Source organism: Lepisosteus oculatus, chromosome 6 (assembly GCF_040954835.1).
Source record: "Lepisosteus oculatus isolate fLepOcu1 chromosome 6, fLepOcu1.hap2, whole genome shotgun sequence".
Lineage (NCBI taxonomy): Eukaryota > Metazoa > Chordata > Actinopteri > Semionotiformes > Lepisosteidae > Lepisosteus > Lepisosteus oculatus.
This window is the reverse complement of record NC_090701.1, coordinates 50,372,318-50,392,077: the sequence shown is the minus strand read 5'-3', so window position 1 is coordinate 50,392,077 and position 19,760 is coordinate 50,372,318. Positions and strand designations below refer to the sequence as shown.

The 19,760-nt window shown below is 38.3% G+C and overlaps 1 protein-coding gene across 5 annotated transcripts in view; it reads left to right on the top strand.

The window, feature by feature from the left end:
• The window catches only part of unm_hu7910 (un-named hu7910), an 84,007-nt gene that overhangs the window by 30,744 nt on the left and 33,503 nt on the right, over positions 1-19,760 (top strand). For 4 of the 5 annotated variants that reach the window (XM_015353578.2, XM_015353581.2, XM_069191532.1 and 1 more), the window contains 16 exons: positions 1,108-1,182; positions 2,633-3,286; positions 3,578-3,619; positions 4,147-4,188; positions 4,732-4,761; positions 5,121-5,156; positions 5,266-5,307; positions 5,708-5,752; positions 7,814-7,852; positions 8,736-8,771; positions 9,386-9,421; positions 9,898-9,957; positions 10,229-10,267; positions 10,746-10,778; positions 11,929-11,973; positions 12,308-12,352. In XM_015353578.2, coding sequence (XP_015209064.2) covers positions 1,108-1,182; positions 2,633-3,286; positions 3,578-3,619; positions 4,147-4,188; positions 4,732-4,761; positions 5,121-5,156; positions 5,266-5,307; positions 5,708-5,752; positions 7,814-7,852; positions 8,736-8,771; positions 9,386-9,421; positions 9,898-9,957; positions 10,229-10,267; positions 10,746-10,778; positions 11,929-11,973; positions 12,308-12,352 — 1,299 coding nt within the window. The remainder of the gene's footprint in view (positions 1-1,107; positions 1,183-2,632; positions 3,287-3,577; positions 3,620-4,146; positions 4,189-4,731; positions 4,762-5,120; positions 5,157-5,265; positions 5,308-5,707; positions 5,753-7,813; positions 7,853-8,735; positions 8,772-9,385; positions 9,422-9,897; positions 9,958-10,228; positions 10,268-10,745; positions 10,779-11,928; positions 11,974-12,307; positions 12,353-19,760) is intronic. The other variant, XM_015353580.2, reaches the window with a different exon arrangement.

Sequence of the window (19,760 nt, the reverse complement as noted above, 5' to 3'; positions counted from 1 at the left end):
CATTTCTAGATCTTAATGTTATTAAAACCAGTACATCTTAATTTGAGGCAGTTCTGTGGCAGCACTTTTCAATTTCTGCACACACAGTTTTTAAAATTCTGTACTTTTTAAGTGTGTAAATCAGAATGTTTCCAGATGTATTAGAATCTCTAGGTTGGCCTAGATATCAGACCGTGCGTCATAATGATTAAGAAAAGCTTGTTTTAATCCTGAAAGATGATGTCTTCTTCCTGTGATGTGTGATTTGCTGCAGTCATACACAAATCAGGGTTACAGTATACTCTTAGGATTAATTTAACATGTTTACTCTCCAGTCCATAAACACTAGCCATCTCAGTTAAGAGTTAACAAATCATTCGGCTTTTCTCCATATCATGTTGTTCAAACAATACTGACTGCTATTTTAGGCTGAAGATGACATCGGTTTAAACTTGATGGGAAAACAATGAAACATGCTGTTAAGCTATTCTATCCCACATTAAGTGCAGAAACTTAAGAATTAAACGGTGAATGGGATGAGTGTTTTAGTTTTTCAAATACCTTACCGATATGCATGTAAACTTTATTTAGGGCCAGTACTAATAAATACACACATCTGAATGTTCAGGAGAGCTGTTCAACATCAATCTGATTAGAATTAAACCTCCAAATGTTAAGGTTAATGAAAGGGCCTATCACTTGGCCTATTGAACCCTTTAGTATTTAATTGATTCCAAGGATCTTAAAGGAAGACAGAGTATTGGCTTTAACAACATGGCTGGGTAGCTTGTTCTATACCTTTGGGTCAAGAAGTGCCAACTGTTCACAGTTTTAAATGCATGTTAAAAAAGCTATGTAGAGAGATTTAGACCATACAGGCTTTTTGCAAGCTCAGAAATGTTTGGTAATGCCTGACACTTGTATGCAATAATATTTTAGCAGACACGTGACACTTGAGGGGCTTCTGTGTAGAATACCATGATCTTTTTTGTCATTACATGTATTATGAGGAAAAGAAATCCCAATTGCTGCCATATTTTTGGGTTTGAACCCTTGTGAAAATGTTTTCAGATGTTTTTGCATCAATGCTGAAGAAGCCTTACCCTGTTTTGTAATTAATGTTTGTAGTTTTTGAGCTTGAACCACCGGTAGAGGATGTAGTCCAAGCAAATGTGGTCCAGGAGTCCTCACAGCCTCCTCCTGGTAGGTATTATTTCTGTAGCAGGTGTGATTTCAGCTTGCTGATGTGTTTACCCACTCTATATATCTCAGCAGGAGACTGCCAGTGCAATTTTAAGGAAGCGGGCTTTAACAGAAGAGGTTATGCTTTAGGTTATTTCACAGGGTTCAATACCTTTACATCTTTACGTAACTAGACCAAACTTATCCTGGGATTGTAAATAAGATGACTCTCTTCCTATTCATCATTTACTACACCAGAGGATCCCCAGCCTGGAGGCCCACAAACCTGTTGGTTTTCATTGCAACCACGTTAATTACAGCCTTAATTGAGCTAACCTTTCTAACTGCTTCATCCAGTTGTAGGGTTGTGGGGGAGCTGGTTCCTATCCCAGCAAGCAATGGTTGGAAGGCAGAATACACCCTGGATGGGGCGCTAGTCCATCGCAGGAGACGCATTGACACGAACACACACTCACACCAGGGCCAGTTTTCTCAGATGCCAGCTAACCTGCCAGTGTGTCATTGGACTTTGGGAGGAAACTGGAGCAGCCAAAAGAGACCCCACAGAAACACATGGAGAACATAAAAAAACTCCATGCAACAGCATCCAAGGAAATGATCCTGGGTCCCCAGTGCTGTGAGACAGCAATGCTAACCACTGCATCATCATGTCTCCCAGTGTGGAATATTTGCCAGTTGTTTTCCTACTCGGAAGTTTGGAGTTTTATGTTCTGAAATGCAGTGATGGTGGGATCAGCTCCTGCTCTCCTGCGACTCCGAATTGGATGAAGCAGTTAGGAAATAGATGAATGGATGAAAGTGCAGTGGTTAAAACATTGACTCCAACTTGCTTGAAAGCTGAAGACAAATTAAATTACTAATGTACCTAACTAATGAGGTTTTCAACCTGTGTTGGCGAGAGCTGGGCTGGAACACAAAGCAGCAGATGTGTGGGCCTCCAGGACTAGGATTGGAACACTCTAGTAAATCTACACTATTCACCACACTGTTAACTACTCGAATGTATAATTGTGCGTTAACTGCATTACATAACAGGCAGATAAGTTACTTCTTCAGCTGAATTAAGGGGGAAGTCCTAGGAGGCCAGATTGTGAAAACCCAAGACAATTTAGTCGGGACACTAGATATCAGCAGTTACCTCAAACTACTAAGAGAAGTAAAAAAATAAAAAATAAAAGAAGCCTCTACCATTTCCATCAGGATAAAGGAAAGATTTTCCCTTAGACTGTAGAATCCTCCTTATCTCCGTCATCAAAAGCCATTTTACACTACCTGGTTTTTCAGACTAGCATTTCCTAACTTTTAACACAGAAATGTTACTCCTCCTTCCTGTCTCTCAACATGTTCTAACTCTGTTGTCAAGTGCTTGAGACGGCACAAAAGGCACCTTGCAAAGGATGGTCTGGGATTTCATACAGGCATGTTGGTTTGGGGGTGGTGTGCTTTGCAGATAAGCTTGCAGAGGAGCAGGATGGTGAGGAGGAAGAACTGGCAGACCCTGTGGTGGAGGAAGAGGTGGAGGAGGCTGCGGTCGAGGAGGTCCAAGCAGAGGATGCGACGGAGCTCGAGGATGAACCCCGATACTCCGAGCCAGCTGCAGAACAGGACACAGAGGCAGAGGAAGTGCATCCGGCCGAGGAGGAGGAGGAGGCAGTGGAGGAGGTTACCCCCGAAGGGGAGGAACAGTTTGAGGAGGGAGGCCAACTAGAAGGAGAAGAAGAAGAACTGGAGAGAATGTATGAGGAGGAGACAGTTCCTCCATTCGAGGAAGAAGAGGCAGTAATGCCTTTGGAAGCAGAGGAAGAGCCTAAAGTGCCTTTGGAAGCAGAGGAAGAGCCTTTGGAAGGAGAGGAAGAGCCTGAAGCACCTTTGGAAGGAGAGGATGAGCCTTTTGAAGCCGAGGAAGAGCCTGTAGCTCCTTTGGAAGCGGAGGAGGAGGAGTCTTTAGAAGCAGAGGGAGCTGCTCCCGAGCTGCCTGAGGAAGCGGAGGCCACAGCTGCCGGTGAGGCGGTGGAGGTAGGGGAAGAGCACGCTGAAGAGAGCAGGCCGGCGGCAGAGGCGGTGCAGGAGGCTGTCCAGGCTGAGGAAGACCACGGTGAAGGAGGTACGGAACCTTCCATATCTACCAAAGGCAGGGTTCATCTCTTTTGTTGAATGTTATGTGGAATTTTTAGTATGCTCAGCAAAAGAAAGCCTCAGAAATAGCAAATGGAAACCGTAGCTATATTAATATTAATGATAATTAAAATTAATAACAGTCATATTTACCTTTTTCAATTTCATATTGATTTGTAGATTCGGCAAGGTTTAAAATCTAGTATCGTTGAAGCAGTCAAACTTCAATTGTGTTCCATGGCTGTTGTATCCACGGTGTCATTCTCTTATCTTCTCACAGTTGAGGAAATGGAGGAGGTGCAGACAGAAGAAGAATATTCAGGTAGTTCTTTCTAATGAACTTAGCAGGGACATTTCATTTTTTTTTCTTCTTCATACATGAAAGGGGATACCCAGCACAATTTATGTATTCACATAAATTGGTATGGCAAATCAATAGCGGGACATACTGTATAAGCATATTAAAGAAACATGTTTCATTTATATTGTAGAGAAATGTTAGTATTGACGTTTAATTCATCAGGGTAACATGGACAAAGGCATTTAGCTTCTGGATTTGATGCTGCAAGGCTCTCTCAAAAATTTGATGAAGAATAATGTGGGAACATTTGGCAAAAGTGGACACTGAATGCAGTGAATTAACCTTGATCCACTGTATTAAAGTGATTAAACTTTTTATTAATTGCTTTATTAATCTTGGTGTGTAAACAATTAAATCATATGTTTCTGAATAATTAATATTATTAAAATTCATAAATTATATATTTTTTCATTTTATACTACAACAAAATACCCAGACTTCTACCTTATAAATTCTCAAAACATGTTTCATATCATCTTAAATTCTAGAATATGAGTACAGCAAATCCCAGGATGATCAGCAATTTGAAGGTACGCTGCAAATATATTGTATTGCATTGAGACTGCTTGTTGTTTCTGACTTTTGTAGTTGTGGGAATGATGCGAGTACTATTAAGAGTGACGAGTGTTTTGTGTAATATGTGATTGTGTCCTCTAAGCCTTTTACCTTTTTAAGTTCCCTTTGGGACATCCATCCGTTTTGAGTCCCTTCTTTATCTTAAGAGTGCTTTGGTGAGCTGGAGCCCAAGACACACAGCACAAGGCAGAACATTACCTGGACAGGACACTGTTCTATTGAAGGGCACGCATGCACGGACACACATTCGTTCATTCACACACTTCTAGAGAATGCAGTTGAACCTGGACATCATGTCTCTGCACTGTTGGAAGACACTGGAGCATAAGGAGAAAACCCACTAGGATAAGGAGAGCATGCAAACTCCCAAGGGCTTTGAAACAGCAGTAATAATCAGCATACCTCTGTCCTATCCTCATTGTGAAACAATACAATAATTCTTTTGTAGTTAATACATCTTGAAAAGCTATTGACATTAGATTTTTTTCTCATTGTAGACCAAGAGACTCCAAGTGAAGACGTCCAAGGTTTCTTTTTTTCCACTATTTAAGTGTTTTACTTACTAAATGCTGCAGTTTGTCTATCCTGTGTGCATTGAAAACAAACACCTCACTTATAACACTTTAAAACTGCAAGTTTTGATATTTAAATATATTGAACTTTTTGTGCGCATTTCAATATTTTTAATTCCAGATTGTTTAAAATGTGAATAAAATTAAGTTTTGAAAAGAAAAAGTAATACAACTTTTTCGATGAAAAAATAGATGTGATGTAAATATTGGTCTGAGACCCACATTTGTGATCAAAAATTGCTTACAGTTTCTGCACTTTCCACTGTTTCTGATCGGAGAAAGTGGTTTGCACTTACCTGCGCTTTTTTTCACAGATTCAGCCCTGGTCCCTGAAAACGAGGAAGATGATGGTAAGGGTCATCATCTTCTCTTGGGTTCTACATTACACACTTTAGAATTCAGTGGTAGGCGGGAAAATTATAGTAATCTAACAATTTTTAATTTCATTGCTTGTAACAGTCTATGGATCTCAGAGCATGGATGTGGAATCTGAAATCCAAGGTTTGTTTTGACTTGGTATGTTGTAGAATGTTGTAGATACCAATAGTCATCAACATTTTGTAGTGCTACTTTAATCTTAACCTGTTCTTGACTTCACTACTAATATCACACATCTATTATAATGTGCTTATAACAATATTGCTATTGTAATTTGTTCTTAACTAACTATTCTCTTTATGCCCGATACTGTGAACGTTGGTGTTCGGCTTACCAAACTATCGTTCGTTGAGTTCATGTATAAATTAATGTGGATGTTATCTAATATGTCAGGATGCATACAAATCCAGAGACTGGCCATTAGGGTGTGTCATTTAAGTCTGGATATAAACTCTTTGACAGATTTTTAGTGCTATGAGGTTTGTTATACAGTACATCTTGAACTGTTAAACTGTTGTTTCAGCTGCAGTTCCTCTTCCAGAGCCAGTCTTCAATGAAGAGTACCCAGGTACAATTTTTGTTTCTTCTGTGATTGCCCATTTACTATATAATCAGTAGCTGATAGCTGTTGAAATTGTAAATATTTTCCTATTTGTATCCAGTATTGGAAATAATTGGAAAGAAATGCAATGATATTTTTCTATCATTTTCTAATTTTAGAATCTCATCTCCTGTTCAAACTAATGTGTGCTCCTCTATGATCATATTGTACGTTGATACAATGCATTGTAATTTGGCTGCCCTGCAAGCAATCTGAAATTGCCACACCAGGACAAGGCCTTTGAAATTACTGACAGAATTACCACCGCAGTATAGAATACTGCCTCCATGTTTCAGCAGGATTATATCTGCAAAACTATGACTAATGTCCGGACAAAATTCCCAACCTCTTCTGAGCTGATTATAACCACCTCTTGGTATGGTCTCAGTGTGGCAGATGACTATCCACTCTATCTCATTCTTACTTGTCCCTTTTGTTTTAGTATGATCAATGTGTGCATGGAAGTACCTAAAAATAAAATGTGTGTTCTGTTGTACATATTATTCATAGTAATCTCATGCTGATAAAATCAAATTGCTTTACTCTGAAGCAAAAACAGGTTTTGACTTGAGTGTACAAATTCTTTTGGCAGGCAGTATCTCTGTCAGGGTAAATGTTAATATATTGACACAGGTGTATTGTGATTCATTTCATTTGGGTAGGAGCTGGGATTCTGTAATGTGTTATTTTCATTTTCTGTTTTCCTCCTGACATTATTTCCAAAACTTTGCGAAATACTTTTTACGTATTTATTATTTTTTGTAAAATTAAAAATAATTGCTTACACATTATATAGTACTGTATATATATTGGATTATGTACAGAGTGATGTAATGTGTGTTTATGCAGTGGTCATATCAAAGTGCTTTGTAATGAAGCAAGTCATAAGCAAAACCAATACAGATGTATACACGTAAATTAACACAGTAAATTAAAAGGTTAATTCTGAATGGGACAAGATTTAAAAGTGGTGACTGACTTGCAAGATCTGATGTGGGCAGCGAGGTCCCTCCACAGCATTGAGGCAGCAGAAAGCACAGTCCAGTGTTCAAAGCGCAGTGTCCAGTGGGTCTTGTGCATATAGTAAATGATTGAGCACACAGTAAACAGTTCATTGATGTTGTCAGGAGCCAAGCTATTTAAGCCCTTAAAAGTGAGCAGCCGTATTTAGAATTGTATTCTGAGCCAGTGCAAGGCTGCTAAAGCACATTGAATGTGCTCATACATTTTAGTTTGTTCAGGTTCCATTGTGCCAGCAGGAATGGTATTAACATTAATTAAGCTAAAAAGAAAGGAAAAAAATCATGTTGACATGTTTACAGATATCCCAGTCTGATACAAACTGGTATAACCAAGCCTACTAAAAAGAAAAATGTAAACAAACATTTTGTTAAATATGAGCTGCCAATGCAGAAATTCCTGACAGGAGTATTTGAACTGATTTCGACGTCATCATTAGCCAAACTATTGCGGAGTTGATGATGCGATCTAGCAGAATATTGGTTTTGTCAGAGTTCAGTTCTAAAATATTTTTTGCCTCCATTTTTTTAGTATTGTCTAAACCTGTGTGAGAAGTCAATTAATTGCCTTTAAAATTAATTAATGTCAGCCTTGTGCAAACATATATTTGGTGTGTCACCAGCATTAAACAAAAAGCTGATGCTAAACCTAAAAGATTCTGACGCAATGATAACCAATAGACAGTAAAAAAGAATGGAGTTGAGCACAAGAAGAATACCTGCTTTAATATTGTGATAGAGAAATTCTGTCTGAGAAAATACAAAGTACAGTTCATTTTTGTTTAGCGCTCCACTTGAGTGGAGGGGAAGACACCTGTTGGAAATCCTGGTATTAAATTTGCTGCTGAGTGAATTGCATGGCCAACACCTCCCTTATTTGTTCCAGAGGGTTGCTGCTTGTCATTTCTCATCATGGTGGTGTGTGAAAGGCTGTTGATTAAAATCGCATTCAGCCATTCAAAAAACATTTCAGTTGTCTTTCACTTGTTGTGTTTCTGTCCCTATCTAGCTGATGAAGTCGTCGACAGCGCTGACAGACACCCTTACGGTAAGCACTAAAATGATTCAGCTCACAAACGTACTGTCATTAATGTGATGTGATACTGTATATAGTGATCATATCAGGGTGCTTTATAATAAAGCAAATCATAAGCAAAACCAATACGGACATGTAAACATAAATTAATACAGTAAATTAAACAGTTAATTCCAAATGGGACAGGTTTGAAAAGTTCTGACTAACTTGCAAGACCTGATTCAGGTGAGGAAACCTCAGAAATGCTATAATATGAATAGATAGCAAATGGTTGGAGCTATGTGAGATGGAACGTAATCTGCAAACAAAGGTCCGAAGTGTTTCGCAGTTTTCTTCAGACATGACATCTGTGTTGAATAACTCAATGTCAGCAGCCATATCACTCTGTAAATCACATCTGACCACTCAGTGAAGCTCAGCAAGTGTGAGCCTGGCCAGTACTTGGATGGGAGAAAAACTGAGTCCTAATGGCAAAGTATAGCGATGGGGACGATACTGCTATACTGCAAAAAGGTGCCGTCCTTCAGATTAGATTTTTTTTTATTAAAAGAAGAACTGTGGTCTTGAAAAATCCCAGGGTGTTTCTCGAAAAGAGTAGGGGTGTTACTCCGGCGTCCTGGCCAAATCTCCCCCTGGCCTTTACCAGTCATGGCCTCCTAATAATCCCCTTCTATGAATTGGCTTCATCACTTTGTTCTCCTCTAATAATAATAATAATAATAAAGAAGAAGAAGTTCAAAGGTTTATTCCATGCTGAAAAGAGAAGAACGGAGAAGAAAGAATAATAATGATAACTAAAATGAAATGTATTTCACATAACTTTTTATCTCATGTAAAGTTTGTAAACATTTGCCAGCATGTCAAAATTTGCCTTTTTGTTTTTCATGTGGAGCAGAAGATACCACTGAAGATGCAATAGATACACAAGGAGGTAGGGCCTTGCTTGAGGGAGGAGGCCAGCTGATGTGGGCCCAGTGTTCAAGGGCATTGGCTGGTCTGATGTTAAAAATAAATGTTCTTTGTTCTGGCTCCATACTCTATATCTCTGATCATTGAATTTACTTACTCTTATCGTCTTAATTTGGAAGTCTTTCATATGGAGATTAATATCAAGATGCTCTGTTCTGGATTTCCTTCAGGGACAGAAAACAATAATTTTACAACATCTAAACATCATATCAGTTTCTAATTCCTAAACATATGGTCCAAGTGTGGTCTGAATAATAGGCTGCTGGAGAATTAACTGATTAATCCACAATTAATGGGAATCGGCTAAAGTATAAGAACATTTCCGTGTCCAAACGTGTCCAAATGAGTAGAGTCTGTTGGGCACCTATTTAAGCCTGTTTGGCGAGAGTGTCAAATCCAGACATCAAATACTTTAATAAAACCCAAAACATTCTGAACTACGAGTAATTGCTTTTAAAAATGTCATGAGAATGGCTGGTTGCTAAAACACAGAATTGTCTTATTCATAACATATCAAAGCAGATCATGTTGTACAACATGCTTGATTAAATTTTGTTATTCAATTTGTGCTTTCAGAATATGTGGTGGAATCGGAGCCTGAGTATACTGAAGGTAAAGAGTTACAACATTTTGTTTTCTTCTTTGGAAATTGGGTGGGATGACAATTCTGAAATTTAGAAATTGGTCTGCTTTTAGTTCCTAGTCTCTAGCAGAACAGACAGTTGTCAGTGTGGAGGGTATCGTGTTGATCTTCATTATGACAATGTGATGCAATACATTTGCTTAATCTGAAAGCGATGATTAAATTCAGTTTATTAATGTCCCTAATAATACTCTAAACCAGAATTATCGGTTGTTTTTGCTACTGCATGTTCTCTGTAAACTGTTACCCAAACGCACTATAGGGCAGCTCCGCCTTAAAAAATGCTTTCACCATTGTGCTAATGAGCAAAGCAAGGTTTTGAGATGATTGATATTTCATGCGGATCTTCTTGATGACCGATATGACCAAACAGCACAAGAAGGAACAAACGAGCTTAATTTGTATCACTAGTGGTTTGCTTATGTATCCTTCCTCTGTGTTACAGAGGAAGTACACCATCCAGACGAAAGCGTTCACTCTGAGCCTCAGCTGTCAGAGGAAGCAGGTATGTTTATTCATGTTCATGCTTCTCTGTGGTTAGGGAATCTGTGAGTAGAAATATACAGAGGGAAAAGTTCTTCCAGATGCCCGGAAAGTTTGCTACTTGTTATTAATCTGTTTTCATATTACCGTTTTATACTAATTTCTTGTGAAGTTATGAAAGTCAGGTTTTTTTTTTCTCTAGGTTTATAAACCATGCATCAGTAACATTATACAGAATGCTATATCAATGTGGTTACGTTTCTTGATAAAATTCCAGTGCATTTGTTTTTTAGAAACTCAGGAATGGAGCACAGAGGAGCTGTCCGAATCTGGTAAGACCAATAAAAAATGAGCTAAAACCAATGTTAGAATCATACTTTTTTTGTTAAACCAAAAGAAAAAATCTTGCATGGTTTTTGTCATTGCAGGGGAGTGCTTCTGCTACTCAAATTTGTGAAAAACAGAAATAAAAAATATAAATGGGGAATTCTGTAAATCAGTTTATTATTTGACAAATATGACTCTGCTCTTTGCAGTCCCATTAAAATTACAGTATTTTGTTTTTTTAAAATTGTTTTAATCAAGGTGCATTATCCAATCCATAACTCATTTTGTTGTGATAGTTTTTTTTCCTATTTCATTGGGGATATGAATAGAACTTCACAGCACCCTCTGGGATTTGTAAACAGGATCCAGTTCAGTTATATGCTATGTTCTAAAAAATACATATAAGTAATTGTACCTTTTCCTGATCTTTGGGGTGTTTTATTTTGAGAACTATAAATTAATATCACTGTCCTTGCTTAACAGCACCAGAAACTCATTCAGAAGATGATGCAGAAGGTAAGTTCAAGTGAACAGAGAATTGTATGTTTAGTAACATACAGTACATCCTTTTTAGATGTGTATATATACCTTTAAACTCATAATACTATTGTAATTTTTGTTTTATAATTAATAATTTATGTTGTTTTAATGTGGTAATCAGCAGCCTTTCAGAAGGAGCGTGCCAAGAGGTAGCTTATGCTCCTGTTTTTATGGGTTTGTTTCCGTAATGACAATACTAGCCGTACTTACATTTTGATTAAATGTATAATATCTAAAATTAATAAATGAAAATGCTCTTAATTACAATTAAGTTTGGTCCTTGCAGAAAAAAACAGTTTCGCTGACATCAAAACTGCCTGGTTTCATTAAAAAATAGAACATCTCGCCAAAGCGTTGGGCATCTTGGAATCTGACAGAAAATTGGGATGTCAGTCCACACGTGTACATTTCAAACTCGGCAACATGGGAGTGTGCAATGTTTGGAATGGTCTTTAAGATGTCTTGAGAAATGCATTCCTGATTTCGAAAACACCCACGACAGTTTGATCTGCACAGCGGAATTATGCAGAACAGTTGATGTAATTTGTGACCATGAAATAGTTTCAGCATTGCCGTTTCACTGCAAGTTCTCTCTTTCCTGCAGAGAAGAATCATTGAGGTTCATTTTACCTGAACATTCTTCTTTGATTCACTCCTTCATTATGATTAAAATGAAAAAAAGATAACTTTGACTTGTGCTCAGGCTTCCCCTCGATTTCACTCACTGTTAAATATGGCTGCTTCCACTTCATGTTTGTATGTGGTCCGCTTCATAGCGGTAGTTTCAGAATATCCCTTTGTGTACAAAATGGCCCCCAGTCTGAAATCTGTTATACGAGTTAGCAAATAACCCTAACCCGAATCTCCGCCCTGTGACAGCTCTGTTTATTTCTCCCAAGTTTTTAAAATTCCCAGGTATCGAGCTCATTACATCCAAAAGAATATTTAAAGTAACATGAGGCTTCAGAAATAATCAGTTGAAGTTTCTAACTAAAACCTTGAAATTAAAGCCTTATTTGTTTGGCATCAGCAGTAGCATATTTTGTTCAGTCGTACACCTGATTACCTCTTCTACTTCAGGAGCCTTGGGACCTGAGATACAATGAAATTTTGTCATTTGTTTCAGCTCATCACCCTGATGAACCTGCTCATGATGAGCCAAGCCCAGAAGGTATGTGTTAATTTAATGCAAAGGAGCAAGTAAAGGTTTATTCCATGCCGAAAAGAGAAGAAAAACACAGTTTTGGCTGTAGAGCCTTCTTCAGCAGTCACATGTTAATGTTTTGATACTTTATTAATATTGTTTTTAAATGTATTAATACTGTATGTACTGTAAAATTAATACTGTATTAATTTGATATTTTCTGATCAAATTCAGTGCTAAAGCTGGTCCAATATTGATCTCTGTGATACTAATCTATCTCAGATAGCTTAAGATCACAATACTTTAGACTGCATCTTATCATCGTCATTGTTGTAATTAATTATTTTGCTTTTTTTAACAGAGGAAGTTATTCAGGCAGAACAACATTTTCAGGGGGAACCTTCGGGTAAGTTTTACTTAATATTAAATGTAGTTCCAGTGTTATTGAAAATGTAAAGCCTTATTTCCTCAACTTAAGGTTATGGTTTATAACTCTTAGAAGGATGTCAGAGGAGCTACTTTGGTATCTGATTTCTAAATGATATACTCCATATCACGTGAAGACTTTGGGTTGTGGTTGACTTCTAAAAACCTAGAGTTTCCACAGTTTAAGTCTCTCCAGTGAAGCCCTAATGCATGCATTTTTCTTTTATTTGAAAAATAATTGTATGAACTTAACTTTAGAAATGAAAAAAAAGTAGTCTTGAATGTATTCAGTTAATAGGTCTGGTAGGCATAGGTCCTTTTCCTCTTCAGAAGGAAAAACAGCCAAATGTTTGAAACACTTGGGCAGGCTGGCTTGATGGTGCTCTTGGATACATCATTCACAGATGGTGCATTAAGGTAGATTGTGTTTGATGGGAAGGCTGGGTCAAGAGTCACCTCTAGCCCTGCGTGTTGTTCTAATTTTGGCCTGAGCCGAGAGTTAATGTTAATAGAGCATGTGTATGAAGTGTAACAGACGATGGTGGCATCTCTCTTAGTCTTTGAAAGAAATCTTCTGAAGTCTTTTTTCACACGAAGCAACACACATACACCACTGCTAACAATTTAATTACCTAGCATACACATACATAAATTAACCCTTGTCTCGCATGCTTTTTAGCTTTACTTTCTTAGCATTAGCTCTGATCAGCATTTTTTAACTCCATTTTCCCCAAAGTCAGCTGCCGAGATCTTACGTTATACAAAATTTTGGAGATGTCATTGAGGTATTTGCATGCATTTTGAGTTTGGAGATGTACCTTTTTACATAACAATCATCCGTTTAAGTTGTTAAGAGGGTGTGACTTGTTTGCATTGCTCAGTTTAAATAATTTTCATACGCTTCTGACGAGCCTTTACGAAAGTGAGTTAAAGCTGTTGAACTAGTCTGGAACCGATAGTAAAATCTCTAAAAGTAAAACAGGTTGCTTTGTTTTACAAGAAGTAAATCTTGCTAGTTATTTCTTTTAAAACTTGGCTTTTGGCACAGAAGCAATGACCAAGAGTCACATATATTTAGGAACAGTCCAGTGACTTCTTTTATGTCGGAATTAGCAGTGAATTTACACAACAGTGCTCTTTACCTGTGACTGTATTAACACCATACTTGACATGCAAGACTAAAAGGCATTATCTAATTGTAACAGATTAATGTAGTAAGGCTAGGCTTGGTCAGTTCAGAAACAGAAAAGGCTTTTTGCTGAAAGTGGTATAGATGGACCCGTAGGTGCCAGTCTTTTGTGGGGCAATTCCAAACCAGTTCTTTAGCACAACACTGATGTAAGACCATGTTTTCAATTCAAGCACCATTTTTTCCTGGGAGAACTTTATTTTATGGCACAGTCCATACAATCCATACAACAATACAAGAAGGAATACAGACATTGCCAAGAGGGTAAATGGTACAGTAGTTTTACAGGGTAGTAACTATACATTGTTTGAAAGTGCGATTGCAGTGGGGGTGAAAGATTTCCTGAATCTGTTACTTTTACACCTGGGGGCACAGAGGCATCTCCTCTCAGATGGGAGAAGTGTAAATTCACAACAGAGGGGGTGAGACACACACTCTATAATGCTCTTGGTATTCGAGCTCCTAGCCATGTAAATGGAGCCTGTTAACAGTGGTGTCCTGGTGAATTCCGTTTCAGAATACATACGGCCTTCATACATTTCCTGGTGTCTAATATGAAATGGACACCAAACCCCATACCCAAAGCATCCTGCACTTCAGCCCAGAGTCTATTTGAATCCCTGTCTATATTTGAGTGTATCATAATCTGACATAGCAAGCAGCCATATCACCCTGCAGCTCTCAAATGGCAGCCCACTGAAGCTCAGCAGGGTTGAGCCTGGTCAGTACCAGGATGGGAGACTTCCTGGGAAGTGACAGTTGCTGCTGGAAGTGGTGTTATTGGGACCAGCAGGGGTCCTCATGCCCCAGTATAGTGGTGGGGACACTATACTGTAGTGGGCGCCGTCTTTTGGATGAGATGTTAAACCGAGTTAAAACCGGTCCTGGCTCTCAGTGGTCATTAAAGATCCACTGGCATTTCTCGATAAGAGTAGGGAGTTATCACAGTGTCTGGTAACTTCCACTTCCACACGCTACCCATAGCATGTGTGAATAGCAAAACCATCAGACTGTAATACAATTTGTTTACCTAAAGGAAAACAGCCAGTCTGAATTGTGATCTTCTTTGTGATTTTGCTGCCTTTTGAGTTGTTGCCAGAAATCTGCTGATGTACTGATATTCAGAGAAAGCAGAACCCTCTCTTTTGGCTATATGTTGGCTATTGCTGCTGTAAAATAGAAATCAGCTGCCCCTGTTCTTTTGTGCCTTTCTGTAGCGCATTTGCCTTTTTGCTCTACAACTGCATAGCAATTTGGCCACTGAAATTTTCACCACAAGCCTTTGCAAAAAATTGATCTGCCTAACTCCTCTTTGCACAAATGTTGTGAATGAATTAATTTACCAGCAGCCATATCACCCTGCAACTCACAATTGGCAATCCACTGAAGCTCAGCAGGTGTGAGCCCGTTCAGTACCTGGATGGGAGACTTCCTGGGAAAAACTAAGGCTGCTGCTGGAAGAGGTGTTAGTGGGGGCCAGCAGGGGGCGCTCACCCTGCGGTCTGTGTGGGTCCCAATGTCCCAGTATAGTGACGGGGACACAATACTATAAACAGGCGCCATCTTTCGGGTGAGACGTAAAACCGAGTTCCTGAGGGTGTTTCTTGAAAAGAGTAGGGGTGTTACCCCAGCATCCTGGCCAAATATCCCATTGGCCCTTACCAGTCATGGCCTCCTAATAATCCCCATCTCTAAACTGGCTTCATTACTCTGTTCTCCTCCCCACTGAGAGCTGGTGTGTGGGGAGCGGACTGGTGCACTATGGCTGCCATCGCATCATCCAGGTGGGGCTGCACATTGGTGGTGGTGGAGGGGGTCCCCATTACCTGTAAAGCGCTTTGAGTGGAGTGTCCAGAAAAGCGCTATATAAGTATAAGCAATTATTATTATTAATGTGTATGCAGTTTATTTTGGAATAATTTAGGTTTAGTTGTGAGAGGTTGAGCTCTGTGGCGCAGACCAATGTTGCTTCACTTTATATTGGGCATTTAGGATAATTCAGAAATATTCAAATAGATTATTTGTTAATGAGAACCTAATGTCATCTGGACTGCTTCTTTGATGAAACCATACACATTGAGATATGTGTTGTATGTTTGTATTTTAAGTAGAAGCCAGACCTCGATCGGGCTGTTAAATTTGACACTTGCTAAATAAAAAAATCCTTTAAAACAAATGGGCCTGAGACCAGTTTACTCTGATGTTGATTTGTTCTTATCCACTAATTTAAAACATTTTTGTTGACCAGTACAGACCATCTTGTTTAATTCTGTTATTGGTGAAGTTCAGTTTGTTTGTCTTTAATTTTTATACAGTCAGTATAATTAGTTTACATTACATCCCACATGTACAGTAGATTGTGAGTATTGTGTACAGCTTTAATACCATTGCTAACATTTTCTATAATTGTTACAACCCCAAGTGTCTAGGGGTAAAGGGGTGTAACATTTAGGATGGGTCTGGATCCAGGTGGGTTTCTGGTGTGGGACTTAGGAAGCGTGACAACAAACGTTTGGTGCAAAAGTGATATATTTTAAGAAAGTGAATAATTGACTGGTACGTATACAGGACTCAATAACACACAGGGAAAAGGAACGTGAGTGGTGCCAAAGGAAAGAAAATAAAACCAAACGGATCTAGCCAATACAGTGAGTTCTAACTAACCCAAACAAAAATAAAAAGGTCTTTGGCGTCTTCATGCGCTCTAACCTCCCTACACTGAACTAACCAGAACCAAAATACGCGAGTGACACACACCCCTAACCTAGTGTGTCTAGACAAAACAAACCTACGTGTGCACGATGAAACCCGACGACCTTGCGTACCTTCTCCCCTGGTGTAAAAGTTCACAGTTAACAACACGACACAAGTGAACCAATCGCACGGTTATGGGAAAACGAGTAATACCGAAAAAAATACATGAGCAAGGAATAAGGTAACAAATGAGCACAAGCAAGGTAAAAAAGGAAAGTAACAAGTGCGGGCAAAGGAATAACAAAACACAGGTAATCAAAACCAACAAACGAAGCCGAAGCTAACAACGAACAAACACGAACACTAGCGAGCAAGTGCAAACACGACTCGAAGCTAACCGAAGTTGAGCCGAAGAGCGAATGGAGTAGAACTTCTGTCAAACCTGTTCCTTTGCAGCCTACACATGCTGAAGCAGTTATGTGATTCAACTATGATATAAATGTGATCATTTGATAGTTATTTTTTTTCTTATTAGTATATTTTTATATTAAGGCCTGGTCATGTTATTTCTCTTTCATTGGTAATAAAAGCATAGAGGCTGCCTGTACTGTATCTCATTGAGCAAGGTACCCTGATTTCGATAGTCCACATAGCTTCAGAAATGGGTCCCAGCTTTCTTGTGGGGTTAACCTGTGATGGACTAGTCTCTGAAGGAAGCCTTGCACTCTGTCTTCTTAGTGTTGCCAAAACTGAACTATTCTCCAGCGCAGTAAGCCACTTGACTTACAAAGCATTTCCGTCTTTAATTTAGCTGGTTTAGCTGTAGAGCCTGATCCACATGTTTGCTGATAGTACTATGACATATTTGGTCTTTTAACATCAAGCATGTTCATTTTCTCCTGGTGGTCTACAGTTGTTTGACATTTTAATAAGAACCTTCCTCTGATGTTATCTGTTTAGGTGTGACTATATTAAATATATCTGTCGAAGATGCCAGAACTTTTTTTTTAAACACTAGTAATTGGAACGTAATTGGAAGTGTGTGTAACATTAGCTGTCACATTGGAGATTTCATTATGTCAGTAAGTTCAGCTTTTAAACCCAGAAAATTAATGGATTCACTTTAAGTAGTACTTTTTGCAAAGACTAGGAACTGTAGACGGATTTTCCCATGTGCTGTCTTCAGATAGTGGGCAGTTTAGGCTAGGGATATCATTTGGGGATGCTGTTGTGATGTGAAAACTAGGTTTGGAGAACTTAAGAAGAGGGTTTACTTGGTGTTGTAGTTGATGAATTGAAGTTCCACCTGGTCCTCTAATTTAGAATTTCCCCTTGTTTTCCAGATACATAAAGCTTGAAACAGAAAATTCCGACACCATGAGGACCAGCCCAAATTACATTCCACTGAAAGGAAGCAGCTGCTAAAAGCAAAAAAACAAACAAACTGAAAGATCTTTGGCCACTGGGATCAAGTCATTGATCCAGAATTACAAATGTTTTCTGCAGTACTTTTAGAACTGTCGTACTTTGTTACAAATCTTTTTGTCAATGTACATTTTTTAGTTCAAGCACATTACTTGTGGAGTTAAGTGAAATGTTTTTATCTGTGATTTGAAACTCCCTTTTTCTGTGATAGTAAGTTTTAATTTAAAAAGAGCTAATTGCAGTACTCTACATAGCCAGAATCGTACCATGAAATACGTAATTTATTTAGGAATATTCCAGGTGTCATTCTTGTTTTCAAACTCAAATGAGGATTTTAAATGTTATTTTTTGACGTATAGTAACCATGATGATGTATGTGGTGTTTGCAGACTTCAGATTTATAGCATTGTATGTAACTGCAGTGGCTTTGTGGTAGCTTTTTAAACTTTTTTTTAAATCCTGCATTTTTAAATCTAGATGACATTTTCCTTTGAAGGTACTAATTCAATGCTGCACTGATCTTTTGCAGTGTGTTACTCCACTGATGTTTTGCATTACCCAATAGTATTGTGTTTTCTTCATTAATTTATACTGGCAGATTAGTTTGAGACAATCATCCTAAACAAATGTGTTATATATTTGAATTTCTGGGTACATGTTGCAAAAAAAAAAAGGTGGTCTTTGGCCATCATTATCAGCCAGGACTGAACCTTTTCTTCATAACTGCAAAGACAGTGTTTTCTGCTTCCTTGACATTCACTTGATTAATTTATTCAGAAGCACATTGTCTGTTTTATATAATTATCTTATGCTTGATGAGCTAGCATTGCATTTCAAACATCTTCAGCACTAGAGCACTGGAGGAGCACATGGTTTTAAACTCCTGTTCTTCTCCTGTAGAAACAGGGTTTCTGAAACAATTTATTTCAGATGTGTTTTAGCCTTGGGCACAGTTTTTGATCCACTCATTTGAAGTCTAGTAGGTAAATTAAATACTGAGCTCCTGTTTCATTGCTTATGTATTTTCTACCAATGGGGGACATTGGTTCACAGTTTTCACAATTAATCTCTGTAGGATCTCGGACTTAAAACGTTTAAGGCTCTTGGTTTTGCTTCTGTACTGCTTTGAACCCATATAGTGCTATTAGGGTTGATCCCCTTCTCTGTTCTCTGGCCACTCTGGAGATGTATTCTGTCCATTTGTAGCACTGATGGGTGGTTCAAGCATAAATCAGACCAGGGCCAACTATACAAAGATGTGGTCCTGGATAGAGGAAAGTGGGGGACCACCCCTGTTTGTAAAAACCCTATTGCAAATGCAACCAAGTGGTAAGCAGTGGAAGAAGTGTCTTCAAAGGAGAGTCCTGCTGTCCTGTGGCAAACAGAGTGCACAATGTTTTGTAATTTTTTTACCTAGCATATATATGCTGTTGTGAATACATTTTAAAATAATAGGAAGCTGAAATCAAGGGACCATTGAAAACCCAGTCATCTACAGAGGTGCCCTGGCTGCAAAATATCTTCAAATGAAGATACTCATTGCCATTTTCATAGTTTACGTATGTTTGTGGTGATTTAATGGCCTGCCAGAATAAATGTTGGTGATGCGGTGGGTATAAGGAGATGCTACAACAGATTTTGTTCTCTGAAAATCTATATTTTCTTCAAAATGACATTTCTAGATTTGCTATCAAAGTGGTTTAATGTATAGTTTTGCAGGAAGAGTTTTTTTCTTTTTTACTATTAACATTTACATTAGAGGACCTTTTCTATTCTTAACATTTCTAGAGTTAATGTGAATTTTTACAGTGGTGAAAAAATACATTTACAATATTATGAAGCTGTGGTGTGATCTAGATTTTTCAAATTTTGTAGAAAAAAAAGTATTTTAATTCTCTGGTTTGGAGGAAAAAGTATTATCTTTTAAAAGCCATAAGGGATGTGTTGTGGGGTTCTTGCTACTTTACAAGGGATTATTGTTGCCAGGGAAAGAAATTATACAGACAAGCAATAACACTATGACAATCTGAGGTCTTGTTTTTTCTATCGCAGTTCATGTTTTGAAAAATTGTCGGTTTAC